The sequence below is a fragment of the Paramisgurnus dabryanus genome, chromosome 10 (assembly GCF_030506205.2).
Source record: "Paramisgurnus dabryanus chromosome 10, PD_genome_1.1, whole genome shotgun sequence".
In the NCBI taxonomy this organism is placed as follows: Eukaryota; Metazoa; Chordata; class Actinopteri; order Cypriniformes; family Cobitidae; genus Paramisgurnus; species Paramisgurnus dabryanus.
Window position 1 is genome coordinate 4,175,963 of NC_133346.1, and position 15,667 is coordinate 4,191,629.

Sequence of the window (15,667 nt, forward strand, 5' to 3'; positions counted from 1 at the left end):
GTAGTAAGTAAGACTTTGATGTGAAGATCATGTCTGTTCTTGAGACAGTAAAGAACATAAGTATAAATCTTCGTTTACTTACCTAACTTACATATCATAATAACCTAATAATGCGTAACATCTTTTTATAAAAATAACGTTAGGGAAACCACATTATTTGGCTGTAAATAATGCTAGATGAATTGTACGCTCGGGGAAACAACAAAATGTACGCTATTGTTTGAAAGCTTAATTTTTTTTTCTTTTTACATTTTATCAGCTAGCTTCTTGAAGTTTTACCCTGAGATGCCTGTTAAACATGACTGAAGGGTTCCCATTATTCTGGCCTTTTATTGGCTTCTTATCTTCATTATTCAGTGCCTGATCTCACAGGAATCCATACAGATTTTGCTAGATGGCTAATTCGTGTGTATTCAAACAGAGTAAATCGTACAAAAATTTAAGATTATTAGAAAACTGAAACCCCACCCCAACCCTAACGTCACGGGGCGAAAGCAAATCGTTCAAAAACGTATCAAAGTAGCCGTACAAATTAATACAATTAGCCACCTCATAAAATACGTAAGAATCGTCATGAGATTATGTTTTTAAAGATGTTTAGTTATGAAAGAAATAGAGAAGAAATATATAAGTATTTTTGTCTACAAAACTTATTTAAACCTTTAATGGGGCGTACAAACCAAACGCGAAGAATTGCGTTCCTCGCTCTAGATTACTCGTGGGATTTAACTTTGTGTCATGCGAATTTTGTCCTTGAGTCGAATATTTTTAACATGTGCGAAGATGCGTTTGAGGTGAATAGCGCTTGTTTTCGAACCCCTGTGATTTCGTGTCTTTTATTGACTTTGTATGTAATCTACTCGCGCAAATCGTTGAATCCACGTTTGGTGTGTACGCCCCATAACTATAGACAGCCTGATCTCATGAGAATTCGTACATATTTTATGAGCTGGCTAATTCGTATGAATTCATACAAAGTTAATCAAGCAAAAACGTACGATTCTCATAAAAAAAACTAACCCTGCACCTAACGTCAACGTCAAGTCAAACCGTACAAAAATTTGGTTGTATGAATTAATACGAATTAGCAAACTCGTAAAATATTTATGAATTATCGTGAGATAGCACTGGTATAACACACCAAATGTAAAGCATCGCATTCCTCGCTCTAGAGTACTCGCAGGATTTAACGTATCATGCAAATTTTTCGCTTGAGTTGAATATTTTTAACTTGCGCGAAGACACGTTTGAGGCAAATTGCGCATATTTTCGCGGCAATCGTACTGCCCAATTCGTGTCATTCGCATCGCCCCACCCGAGTTTGCATATTTGCACTGACTTTGTATGTAATCTACTTGTACAGATTGTTGAATCCGCTTTTGGTGTGTACGCCCCATAACCATAATGCTGCGTGCACACCAAACACAAAGCATCCCATTCCTCACTCTAGATTACTCGCAGGATTTAACTTTGTTTCATGTGATTTTTTGTTTGAGTTGAATACTTTCAAGTTGCGCAACAACGCATTTTTACGGCAAATAGCGTGTGTTTTTGCTGCAATCACGCCTCTCAACTCGCACTATTCGCTCCAAGCGAGTTCACGTCTATTTGCGTCTTTGCATTGACTTTGTATTATGTAACCTAATTACGCAAATCGTTAAATTTGCATTTGGTATGTAAGCCCCATAAGCCTTTAGATTCATCTTTTTAAGGTCACAAGAAACCTGTAGTGTAATAAAAGTTTAGAAATGCTTGACTGAATGCAGTTTTCTTCTTTTTCTTACTATTAAATCTAAAGGATTATGCTTAAATGTCTTATAAATATTTACATTGTGCCTACCTAATATTTTAACAAAACTAAAACCGGTGTGCAGCATGCATGAGTACGGTTTAACACATATCCCAGCATGCACCTCATAATGTTGGTTGAAAGAATGACCAGAGTAAGCAGACCTTGTAATCCGGGCTTTAAAAAAAGGTGGCAGTTACATAAAAAATCTGGCTTCTTTTAAAGTTAAAATTAGATAATGTTAGTACATCATAAAACAATAAGTGACATCATTTTGTACATAATACCCATGCCTCCCCTTTAGTGTAATTTTATCAGTTTAATAATACACTCTTATTCTAAAATGGAGAATAATAAAAGATGATTAAGAGTATCCAAATCTTTGACTGGTGAAATTGGTAGCTTTTTTACTGGTACAGTAATGGATGCAGTACGTGATATAGTCCTGATCTTTATAGTTTACAGAAACTTTCCAGACACTGGTTTTCCTCGGCCCCCTCTGGCCTGGCAACAGATCAAACAGGGAAACCTCTTTTATACCGAACAGAAGAGCGGTAACTTTCTGGAAATGGTTAAGTGTTGAGAGCGATTTTGGTCAATCATGGGCCCAACAGAGCTGGAAGCAAGCGGATATTATATGGCCCCTTCTCTCATCCAAGAAACAGTTGTGTTCTCACAGAGACAAAAGTGAGATACATCGATGAGCGAATCAATGAATAATGGATTAATAAATTTATCGATAATGGACGGATTAATGCATTGATGGATAGGTGCATGATGGACATAACAACAAATAACTTCCCTTAAACTTAGACATTATCACACGGGTGTTCATTTTAATCCCTGGTTGCACCCCATGCGCTTGTGTGTCAGTCAGTACGACTATTACATCATGATATGTAGTGTAGGGATCTCTTGCGTGCCACTCACCGAGATATCGTTCTGCACCCTCTCATAAGACAGCTGCATCAGGGGGCTGCCGGGTCTCAGGGGTGCCAGGTGAAAGCTGTACTCCCCCTCTCCTATCTGTCCCTCTCCGGTCAGGGCCAGGTGTAGATCCTGAACATAACGCTCTCTTTTCATATCTATGTCGCGGGCTTCCCGGGACACGTCCTCTTCTGAAACTAACCATACAACACAAGCATTCGAAAAGGTGTACGATTTGGTACAAAGCACAATATTCAACAGAGTTTTGTATTAAGAATAACAGTAAGCAAGCAAGCAAGCAATTATTATTTGTGTCTCATAATGGCACAATTGGTTTCTTGGGTGTACGGTTCCTTGAAATTTTATGTTTTGATTTTTTTACCTTCACCGCTCCACGCAGACACACCATCGGACAGAAGAATGACAAATCCAGATCCGAGATCCTCGGCCCACTCCAGTTTAAGAAAAAATTCACGATCAGGCTCGGAGGCGATGGAGATCTTACGCACGCTGGTGCTGTGATGCATGCTGTATAATTACAAAACAAGAAAATAATACAGAGCTACAACACAAAAAAGTGACCAAATGTACATTTGAAAGGGGGAAACACACCTATTTATTCTTTGTGTGAACTGTTTTACATATTCTAATACATCATATTTTATTATATACCATATCTTGTAAATAATTAGGGTCGCAAAAGTCCAGAAAGTTTGAAAACTTTTAAAAGGAAAATGGGAATATTCAATACAGTCTCCTGAAGATGCGTATAAATAGCACGAAGTGTAAAACTCGTGCAATACATACGCCAAATTCCACTTTGGCGTGCATAAGATACACCAGTCCTTCCCATTCACTTAAACGGTGCATCTTTTTTTGTCATTTTATTTATTGGTTTCTCAATTTTTTTCTGTTTTTTAAACCATTTTCGCTTGGGTTTAGGGTTAGATTTTAGATTTGCTTAATGAGGTTATTTAATATACAGGTTTCTCCATGTTTTTGTCCATATTTAAGCCATGGTCGCTTGGAGTTGGGGTTAGAGTTGGGGTTTGGGTTAGGATGTCATTTTTATATAACAAAAAGTTGTTCTAACCCTAAACCCAAGCGAAAATGGTAAAATACAGCAAAAAAATTGAGAAACCTATAAATAAAATGAAAAAAAAAGATGCACCGTTTAAGTGAATGGGAAGGACTGGCGTATCATATGCACGCCAAAGTGGAATTTGGCGTATGTATTGTATGAGTTTTACACTTCCTGCTATTTATACGCATCTTCAGGAGACTGGGCTGCAATATTTGGGATTTATGGCACACACTTTCATGTTGTGAAAGTAATATGTTTCTATTAAAGGTGGTGTGTATAAATTTTAGCGGCATATAGGGCTGAAATTGTGAATTGCAACCAACAGCTCACCCCTCAATTTTAAAACGCATAAGGTAGCAACCACAGGACATTTAGAAATATCGGTTTGGTTGCAGAATTCATTACGAGTCTGATCAAAAATGCTAATTTACAAAAAATACATGTCAGACGCACTTAGAGGGTTTTGCATTTCATTCGAAGCTATTCATATATTACCCAAAATGTATTTAATTCATTTCCATTCATTTCCATTTCCAACTCGGAATATTTCCAAAACTCCCCAGCTCTGCCACCCTAAAAATATTACATAATGTATATAATATTATAAACATATTTACCATATTTACCCAATTAATTCCACTTTATTCCCATACATTTATTAATCCAAAATAAGTTTCCAACTTGTAATATTTCCAAAATTCCCGCCACCCTAAAAATAATACGTGAAGGCCAGTTAGTGAAATGTGAAAAACCTTTGACCTCTGAGGTCAGAGCTGACAGTATGCAGTGCTGAGGGGAAAGGTGAATGACTACAAACACATTAAAATGCCTGCCACATGTCAACCTGACAATCAATGTGTCAGAAATCTTCAATAAACAGGTCACATCTGCTTTCCTCCTGCTGTGCATCACTTTTGACTTTTACTATTTTCAAAATGACTTTTGGGAAAACTAAGAAATGGGCGGAAATGTCACTATCCGAGGACCGACACAGCGCACGCTACGGGGCAAATGAAAGCTCGGGTCTTTGAAACAGGAAAGTCATTCATTAACTACGGTAACATCTGCACATAGGTGATTTTCTCCCTTTGGTAATGACAGGTGCACCACAGCAACTAAGAATATGAGAAGGTGCTTCTGAGTTATAAGACAACGAATCCTCTTAAAGTAACAGTTCACCTAAAAATGAAAATCTAGTCATTAGAATACCTCATGTTTCATGCATCTGCAACGAATAGAGATTGAGGATGTACAGGCATTTTTAAAACCACATGCAAAATCAGCATGAAAGTATCATAAAAGAACTTTAAATTCAATCGTATCCCAAAGTTATTGATTTTTTTAATAGATTAACCATTTTTTTAAATGTATTTTTAGCATACAAAAGACAGTACGTCATGCAGCTTTGGATTGGTAAGGGTGACCAAACAATGAGTTTTCATGTTTGGGTGAACTGTCCCTCTAAGATGTAACTAAAGTAAAGTGGGGTTAGGGCCAAAACTTTAAACATTTATCCACACACCTATGTTTTATCCAAACTAAACATCCAACTGCAAGATTTATGTGCATTGTTCCCATTTTTCACATCCAAAACTCAACACGTGTGACTCGGCCACTATCTCTCCAGCGGCATCTGCCTGGCCTCGCTCTCAAGGTAGACAGTGACAGATGAGACAAAGCTGTTCATTAGAAACCAGTAGTCCCTTTATGAGATCAGATCCCAGAATCACCTTCCATACATGGGAATTGAGGATTAAGATGTGACACACTGTGCCAAAAATCCCATAGACTTAAACTGAAAAAGAGACCCAGAGTCATCTCTAGGGACCAGACTTGTTGGTGGTATATTTTGCTTTGGACCAGTAAAATTTTAGATATTGAACATAACAAGATGTGGCACTGCTATTACTATAAATAGGGGGCAATGCAACCCTCAACATGGCCACTGTGGCGCCAGAAGTCCCGCCTTCCAGTTTAAAGAACCAATCGATACAGAATGACGATTCTCTAGGGAGGGGTTCTGTACAAAGTCTCATGAGGCTCTTGCCAACCTGCATTGAAAAGGTGTTTATAGAGCAATTTGAGCTTAAAGGGACTGCAAGTAGGATTTTAAGTGTTTAATAAATCAAAATCAATGTCTTTATTCATGAATATGTCCTCATTGGTGTCAAATGACTTCTGCCAGTGATCTGACTTTTCTTTGTAAGCTTAGAATTTCTCCTCTTTACTTACATTGTCCAAGGAGACATCCATATCGTTCCGCCGTATTGATAAACTATAATAGCAGAGAGGGACAAAAAGCACTAGCCTACCAACGCGTTTCCACAATGCGTTTTCATTCAGAACACGTGAACCAGCTGCAACGGAGAAGGAGATCAGTGATTACATAACGTAGTTGCAACACGCATTTGGAAAGGCGAGGCGCTAGGGAGCACTGTTCGTTTGAATGCAAAATACAATTTCACCACTAGATGGGGGTAAACCCTACTTATTGCCCCTTTTAGTCTTTGGTGCATATGTAAAGTTTTAGTTAAAATTACCATATAGATAATTTATTATAGCATATTAAAATTTTCACTTTGTTGGTGTGAGCAAAAATGTGCTGTTTTTGGGTGTGTCCTTTTAAATACAAATGAGCTGATAAAATGCAAACACTGATCGCCATAATGATGGTTTGTTGAAATTGAAACTTAATTTTGCGGTCAATTATTTTTTTATTAAATGCAAACACTGATCGCCATAATGGTGGTTTTTTGAAATTGAAGAGACATTTCACAAGATTTTTTATGATGTAAAATAAATCTTTGGTGTCCCCAGAGTGCGTATTAAAAGTTTAAAAAATATGGCGTTTTTGGGTGTGTCCTTTAAAATTTAAATGAGCTGATGAAGTGCAAACACTGATCACCATAATGATAGTTTGTTGAAATAGAAAATAATTGACAGCACTATTAAGTAATAAAGTGGACAAAAGCTGGACAGGAAGAGATATAATATGGCGGTTTGGCTCACACATCCACTGCAAGTTATGAGAGATTATTGGTTGCTTAATAATATAACAGAGACCTTCTGGACGACACACAGCCGAGTGTAATTAAAACACATTCCACTCATGTTTAAGTCTTTCTATCGTTGGCCCACAGCTGGTCACAACCACCTCAACAAACCCCTCTTGTCCCAACAAGAATGACATGTTATAACATAACCGATAGCCATTTGCAAAAAAGTTACAGTAACCATAAAACGTATTTCCTGTGTTGTAACAAAAACAAATGTGTTGAATAATGTGGCAACAAAAATGTAAATTCGATACAAAAAATGCTACCATAATCCATTAACAGTTGAATGAATGAAATGTGACTTAAACATGAGATCCAAATCCACTCTAAAAAAAAAAAAAAAACATAACTTCCCACTTTCCCTATATTTTATGACTCCATCTGATTTAGTCTATATTTTCATGTCTATACCCATGAATAGACATATTCATACTCCACAAAGCTCTATAGCTGCAGATCTGACAAAGATTTCAATGTCACCAGCAGTTGCAAAAAAAGGAATGAAACCATTCTCTGTCTGACTTTATGTCTAAGTCTATCTATAAGGAAAAAGTCCCACGTCTAGTGTTTAATGGTGTTCATTCTCAAAACAAAAAAATTTAAACAAATGGCTTGTGTTTTATACTGCATTGACAATCTGCATTGGCATTCCTATACCATATCGTAGGCTTGTTTCACACCGGACGTTAAAGCCGAATCGGGTTATTAGTGACCCAGGTTGTGGAAACCCAGCTCAAGTCTTTTGTGTGTGATTTAGGGCTGCACAATGATTAACCGAAACTAATCGTTTGCAGAATAAAAGTTTTTGTTTACATCAAATATGTGTGTACTGCATATAATAATTATGTCTGACTTTAAGGGAAAAGTCCCACGTCTAGCGTTTAATGGTGTTCATTCCTGAAAACAAAAATTTAATAAAATGGCTTGTGTTTTGTACCGTATTGACAATCTGTCATTCCTATACCATATCGCAGGTCTGTTTCACAACGGACGTGAAAGCCGAATAGGTTTATTTGTGACCCAGGCTGTGAAAACCAAGCTCAAGTCTTTTTTTGTGTGATTTAGGGCTGCATAATGATTAATCACAATGAATAGTTTGCAGAATTTTTGATTACATCATATAAGTGTGTGTACTGTGTATAATAATGTAAAAATAAATACACAGATATGCATGTAATAAAAAAATTATATATATATTTATATATAAAAATTATATATATAAGTATTCATATTTATATATAATATTTGTAAAAAAAAAATATATTTATATACATATATCATCCTACATAATGTAAAGATCATTCTGTGAAAATATAACCTTGATATTTTAAAATCAATGATTGAAATTAAACTTTGATGCTCCTAATCTCCTCAGCCTGGATTTTACAGACAGGGTCACATTTCTGCAGCAAACAGAAGATCAAAACCTGTATCCATCACCCGCTGCCTGTCTCAAGAGTAATGCTTTTTAATGTCAATATTTATAATACCCTGTCAGAGCAAAATATCTTGTCAGGTTTGCTCCAAAGCTGTTAATGTCTCCTATTGTGATCTATAGTGTATTGGTGCCTGGAAAAGTGGGTATACAATTAATTTATGCCTCCATATATATTGTTTTAAGTAGAAGTGGGTATATCCCATGCCAACAAAAACTCTGTATACCCTGCACTGCACAAGCATATTGGGCAAATTCTTACATTTAACATGTAATAGGCTTTATGCCCAGCTGCACTACTTTCTGAACTTCAGCCAGCTCCTTGTTTCCTGTCTGCCATTATTGGACAAACTGATTAATCCAGGTGTGTCTGATTATTGTTGTTGTGACTACTGAGGTCAGGCACACCTGGATTAATCAGTTTGTCCAATAATGGAAGACAGGAAACAAGGAGCTGGCTGAAGTTCAGAAAGTAGTGCAGCTGGGCATAAAGCCTATTGGTAGTTCATGGTGATTTCACAGCAGTAACACCAACTGCAGTAACTATGATATTTCGGAGGAAACTGTGGTTACCATGGTGAATGTGTGTGAGGGGAACAAAACTACAAACAAGATTTCACGAGGGCAGTCTATCCCTCGTCACTGCTGCTATTTCTGCTTATTAAGGTCTTATTATCCAGTTTCTATGTTATGTGCACAGAAATCGACTATAAAACATTATGCAATATTAGTGCAATGACGTGTTTGACTTTTAACACGTAACAACGTTGCCTCACCAACAAACGCTGCAAAACAAACATTTACAACGAGTGCGTTTTCACCTTAAACACAAACACATAACAATCACATAATATATTAAACAAATCTTACCTCATCCTGAGACAATAAAAGTTTACCGTAAAACAAACGATTTTTCATTCATAGTTGGTTTCATTTCCGTGGCTGTTTTGACGCTTCGCGCTTCCAGGCTGCCGTACGCTGACGTCATCTCCGCCGGGTACCGGAAGTGTGAGTTGGCTGGCGAAGATATCGAGATGGTGAGTTTTACAGTGTTATTTTGATATTTTATGTATGCGTGTGCGATAAAAATGACTTGTCGGGTTGTTTTAATTCGTGTGTATGTCACAGTAAGCTGTCTGCTGTAACGATAGATCTGTTAATAGCGCAGTGAAACAGCAACAGATGACAGGAGAAGCTAAATGCGCTGTTAGCTTCTGTAGTTGTGCAGAGTTATAAACAGAAGCCAGCTGAGATTCATTCAGTCTGTCGATAAATCTGTTTATTTGTATGTGGTGTTCAGTGTTTAGCTGTGATGTATTTTGCTCCGATCTGTTGAGTGTTTTCGTCAGTGTTGATCTGTTGCTGTGACGTGGCAGTAAGATAAATGAGGTTTGAACTGATTGCATACTGACCGGAACTCATACTGTACAAACTGTTCTTTAGGAAACATTATAAATCCTCATATAAAGCCGGCTGTTGTTTTAACGCTAGTGTTGTAACCCCTACTGAAAAGTCCAGCTAAGACCAGCATAAGCTGGTGAGCTGGTTTTAGCTGGTCTCCCAGCTTGGTTTTAGCTGGTATTGCAAGCTGGTCTAGCTGTGTTTTGGCCACTTTTAAAGCTGGTCTAGCTGTGTTTTTGTCACTTTTTAAGCTGGTCTGGCTTTGCCAGGCTGGGAGGACCAGCTTAGACCAGCTAATGCCACCTTAAACCAGCTACCAGCTTATGCTGGTCTTTGCTGAAGTTTTCAGTAGGTACCTAACCCTGCATTTGATGAGACGTTTATTTCTTACATTAACATTCATATTTTGTTAATGATATAACACCGCTTCACGTTATTCTAAAGGAAATAGTATGTAATTCTTTATCAACATTTTAATAACTTTATTAACTCTGGAAATGCTTTGTTTTGCTGACATCACCAATGCCCCTTTAATCACTTTCCTCTAACTACCTGGCTTCAATATTGTATGTCACGCCCACTTTTCACAGTCAGTATTTAGTTATATATTTAATTTTATTTACATGAATGAATTTCGAAGACAACTTTATCCAAAGTGCATTTATTACAAGCTATACATTTTATCATTATGTGTGTTCCCTGGGCTCGCCTCGAACCCACAACCTTTTGCATTGCTCACACATAAACACAAATTGTATGGTTTTATATGATTCACATCACATTATTTCACACAAGTAAAATAGGTACCTTGATCATGTAAGACATTTGGCAAAAGCTTTTTCAAGGCGATGACATACATTTTTTAAATCAGTATGTGTGTTCCCTGGGTTCGAACCCTGTGACCTTTTGTGCTGCTAAACTAATGCAATGCTGTACCAATGAGCTATATGGGGTATATATATATATATATATATATATATATATATATATATATATATATATATATATATATATATATATATATATATATATATATATATATATTAGTGATGCACCGATGTATCGGCCGCCGATATTTATCGGCCGATTTTTGATGAATTTGAAACCATCGGCATATCGGCAATAGCACGAGGAAAACAATCGGTATCGGCCTATTAATTATACTGCATAAAGAAATCCATTATATGTAAAAAAACGAGTTAATGTTGTTAATAAAATAAATGCTGAACAGCAAAAACCACCTTTGAAGGTTGTCATGCTGTCTTATTATATTTGTTTTAGCTTAATTTGTGTCTCTCTTATTATGTTGGTCAGTTGAATGTTAATTAGATCCAATCCATGTTCAGTAAAAATAATTTGATGCAGAAATAAACTAGCAAATAGACCAACTGTATATTATTGTATACAAGTGTCTAATATCGGTATCGGCATCGGTATCGGCCAGAAGTTGTCTGTTTAAATCGGTATCGGTATCGGCCCAAAAAAATCCTATCGGTGCATCCCTAATATATATATATATAATATGATAAATGCATAAATACAAGATTCCCTTTATAAATCTGATTTCATTCATTAATATAGTAAGTTGATTGTTTTTCTTTTCTTTTTTGTATGTCTTTTCTGCAGTCTGCCATATTTAATTTCCAGAGTCTGTTGACGGTCATTTTACTGCTCATCTGCACCTGCGCGTATATACGAGCTCTAGCGCCCAGTCTGCTGGATAAAAACAAAACGGGGTATGTTTACTGTCATCTAACATATTTATAAAATGCATCATCTGAACACTTATGTATTTATGCCTTAAATCAAATAGTAACTATTTGTTGGCCAGTCGATGTTTGACAAAAATCTAATCTCGATTTTTAACCAGGCGTAAACTAAACTTATTTCTTTATTTTATTGTCTGTAACATAAGTGTGATCACTAAATGTTTGTTTGGGGAGATACAGTGCGATAACGTCGGACTGAGGCAACAAGATGTTCGCCACATGTCTGGACTTCTCAACAAATCCATGCTTTTCCAAGACAAATTAGCTCAATATTAAAGTAATAGGTTTCGCACCCCCTGATCCTCTGTACAACTGCGCCTTGTTTGTTGCTGTAGTGTTTTTACAGTGGCGTGGTGCCCAACTTGTTTGGACGTTTATATTAAATTACCGCAAAAGTAATCGTGGACAGAAACTCTGAGTCGTAATGTAAACGCTCCAATATTTTGATGTTACTCCATCATGTTTATACAATTGTTGCAAACCTACGAAAGCCAGCGAGCGTTTACTCGAGAGTAACGTGTTAAAGCTTTGTTTAATTCCAAGATAAAGATACGCTTTTCTTCTCCGGGCTGCTGACAGTAGATGTTCTCGCTGACAGTTGTTTGTTGTTTTCTGTTCATGCCAGATGCCCGTAGATCTCCGCTCTGTCAAGCGTCTGTTATGACATTTTAGCCCCCGTGAAGCTCATCCGTCATCTAGTTTTACCCTCTCTAATCTTCTGTAAATGCCTTCTAGACAGGGAACCATCAGACAGAAGCTACAACAAGACTGTGACCTGCTTCCCTTCATTTACTCATCATATCATACTTGACTAATAAAGCAGGAGGTGATTCAGTGTCAGATGTCCCACGTTCCCTTAGGCGAAGCATTCCTGTCTGTTCCCATCAGATAGTTGAACTTCTGTTCTTATTGACTATTTTCAGACCTCCTGCTGGATTTTGTAAAAAAAAATTATGTCACCGTAGGACTCATTTTATATTACGGTATACATGCAGTACTGTGCCAAAGTCCCAGAAATGGTTTTAAGCTGTAGTTGTTTGTAAATAAGAAAATATTTTCTGAACATTATTTTATTTAAACAAGATGTGTTTATTTAAGGTTTGAGATAAACTTTGCAGGACAGTGGGCCTCCAGGACCAGAAATGCCCACCCCTGCATTAAGGCACCTTTTAAACAATGAAGAATGCCTTATTGACAGTCATAGAATACAAGACAGCATTATAATCTTCAACATTAAGATAGTCCATGCATTAAAATAATAATATTATAATTATATTTTCCAATTTTTTGAAATTATCATTTGTAAGTTAAAAAGAAGAGTTTTAAGACATGATTTAAAAGTAATAAAGCATGCATGTTGACATATGGCTCAGCCTTGAGTGTTATGTAGGGTTCACACCAGACGGCAAGCACGAGTGATTTAAATGTTAAGTCAATGCAAAGACGCGATTGGGCGCCAATCGCGCCGCGCCACGTTAACCAATCAGGACCTTGCTGTAGTAGTGACGTGATTACAGGAAGCGTGCGGTGTCTCAGCGGAGTCGCAGAAGCCCCTCCCATGACGCAAATTTCCACGTGAATATCTCGAATGACTAGCATTTCACGTGCGAATTAAGCGAGTAAACTCAAATGTTTAAGCGTCCAACTACTAAGCGTCCAGCGCGTTTTTGCCGCCTCTAACGCGGCTGGTGTGAATGCACCATTAGAATGCTTTTAGTCAATATAAAGCAATTTTGTATTATTTTTGTATGTTAATCATTAATGTTTGTGCATTATGTTTCCTTCCACATATAGATTACTTGGAATATTCTGGAAATGTGCAAGAATAGGTGAGTAATGCCATAAGACCTATCACATAACGGGACATTCACATGGGGCGTAAGCGTTGACGCTTCCGATTCACTTTTAAAGGGATAGTTCGACTAAAAATGATATTAAACCCATGATTTACTCACCCCCAACTGTCCGAGTTGCATATGTCCATCTTTTTTCAGACAAACACATTTTTGGATATTTTGGAAAATGTTTTAGATCTTTCAGTTGATTAAATGTGAAGTTACGGGGTCCACGACCTTCAAGTCCAAAAAAGTGCGTCCATCCTTCACAAATGAAATCCAAACAGCTCCAGGATGATAAACAAAGGTCTTCTGAGGGTAATCCACACTGTGTTGTTGTAGAAATATCCATATTTAAAACTTTATTAACGAAAATAACTACCTTCCGGTAGCGCCGCCATCTTAGACTCCTCTGTATTCAGGAGAGAGTATTAGCATAGTGAACGCACTTTTCTTAGTGACCTATGACAAATTCGGAGGGCGGGGGCACAGAGCAGCAGCAGAGTAGCCTCCGTAGGCTGCGTAAGCTCTCATCTTGAATGCGGACGCGACTAAGATGGCGGCGCTACCGGAAGGTAGTTATTTTCGTTAATAAAGTTTTAAATATGGATATTTCTACAACAACACCGTGCGGATTACCCTCAGAAGACCTTTGTTTATCATCCTGGAGCCGTTTGGATTTATTTTGTGAAGGATGGACGCACTTTTTTTGGACTTGAAGGTCGTGGACCCCATAACATTACATTTAATCAACTGAAAGATCTAAAACATTTTCTAAAATATCCGAAAATGTGTTTGTCTGAAAAACGATGGACATATGCAACTTGGACAGCTTGGGGGTGAGTAAATCATGCGTTTAATATCATTTTTGGCCAAACTATCCCTTTAATGGGTGACGTCATGCGTTGCCGAACTGAATTGTGGATCCGTTGGCGCCGCGTCAGTGCCGTTGCCTGGGGCAAAAGTTGAACATTTCTCAACTTTTCAAGCGGCAACGCGTGCTTTCAGCCAGTCAGATCGCCTTATGCAAATAACCTAGGCTGAGCCAGCCAATTACGTTTATGGAAGACCGGAGCATGTGTTGCGGCCATTGTGATTGGCTGTTGGCCACGCTTCAGGCAAGCCTTCCGTCAAGCGTTAATGCTTTCACCCCGTGTGAATGTATTGTAATGGGTATGTGCATATTTACTATTTTGGTTCTAACTCTCTTATTCCCGTTTAGGTGAGCGCAAAAGCCCGTATGTGGCGTGTTGCTGTATCATAATGGCCTTCTCGATACTATTTTCGGAGTAGCCGCAAAACCATCCGAAGATTTGAAGAAGGCCGAGATGATCCAAGAACAGCTACAAGATTCAATAACAGGGAACAAGATGTGTACTTTGCCAACGTTGAGACTGTCCCAGAACTGGGATTCGGTTGAATCTCTGTAGTGATGCATGCGGAGATCAGCGCTTCTGAGCACACCCTGTGCATTTCTCAATCCTCCTGGACCTATTTTTGTAAATACAAATTGTCTGTGGTTTCCATGTCATCGTTCCAGTAGTCATTGACTTTTACGCTCAGAGCCATTTTGACACATTGAAAAGTTTATGGGCATCAGAAGGCGGAAAATCTTTTCACCAAAAGTTTTAATATGAGATGTTAAGGGGGGTAATGTGTATGAATATCATGCTTGTAAAATCATTCATTTAAATCTGTGCTCTGTTTTGAATGGAGACGTTTGCATTAAAAGATTTATTACTGATGAGGGAGAAATACGTTTTGATTGAGTTGAATTGAGTCGGTATTCTATAAATATGTTTTTTTTTATAATGGACTAAATTAACATTCAGTGGAAAAAAATGCTATAAATAGGTCAATGTGCTAAATAGCAGAAGTGTTTCCCAAACGTAACAACATCATTTATCTTCTCAAGCAGACTGTGGCTTAACTATATAAACTTGTGAATGTAATTTTTTCAATAAATGCTACATTTTCCTTAAATCATTAATAACATGAGCGGATATCAACAAATCATGGGAATAAGATTTCTAGGAAATCATTTGGAAGCATTCTGGATCTGCACACAGGATAAACTGAAAATGTTTCTGTAGTGATTATTGTTCCTGGCAGTAAGTGAGATCATGAATCTTTCGAAACTAAGCCATGGATTAACAGAGTAGTAAAAGTTATGAATCACTCACCAAACTCTTGGGACTTTGATTTTTTTTTTATTCAAGATCTTCATTTTAAAGTTCTTGAGGTTTTTCAAACAAACTTCACGTTTGATGAACATTTTGTATAAATTGCGAGAATTATTCTTTGGATGGATAAGAATCACTATTGTTATTTTTCTTGCACATACTATCAATAACCAGAACCCTAAACATTG

At 37.3% G+C, this 15,667-nt stretch overlaps 2 protein-coding genes across 2 annotated transcripts in view; one reads left to right on the forward strand and one right to left on the reverse strand.

Moving 5' to 3' along the window:
- The window catches only part of xrcc4 (X-ray repair complementing defective repair in Chinese hamster cells 4), a 51,065-nt gene extending 41,784 nt beyond the window's left edge, over positions 1-9,281 (reverse strand). Inside the window, exons 1-3 of the mRNA XM_065262226.2 lie at positions 9,162-9,281; positions 3,099-3,244; positions 2,720-2,913 (exon numbers count right to left, since the gene is read on the reverse strand). Coding sequence (XP_065118298.1) covers positions 2,720-2,913; positions 3,099-3,244; positions 9,162-9,166 — 345 coding nt within the window. The 5' untranslated portion in view covers positions 9,167-9,281. The remainder of the gene's footprint in view (positions 1-2,719; positions 2,914-3,098; positions 3,245-9,161) is intronic.
- tmem167a (transmembrane protein 167A) lies at positions 9,204-15,041 on the forward strand. Its single transcript, XM_065262240.1, has 4 exons — positions 9,204-9,328; positions 11,319-11,428; positions 13,256-13,290; positions 14,519-15,041. The coding sequence occupies exons 1-4, from the start codon at positions 9,326-9,328 to the stop codon at positions 14,587-14,589; spliced, it is 219 nt and encodes a 72-aa protein (XP_065118312.1). The 5' UTR covers positions 9,204-9,325; the 3' UTR covers positions 14,590-15,041.
- Positions 15,042-15,667: the final 626 nt, after the last annotated feature.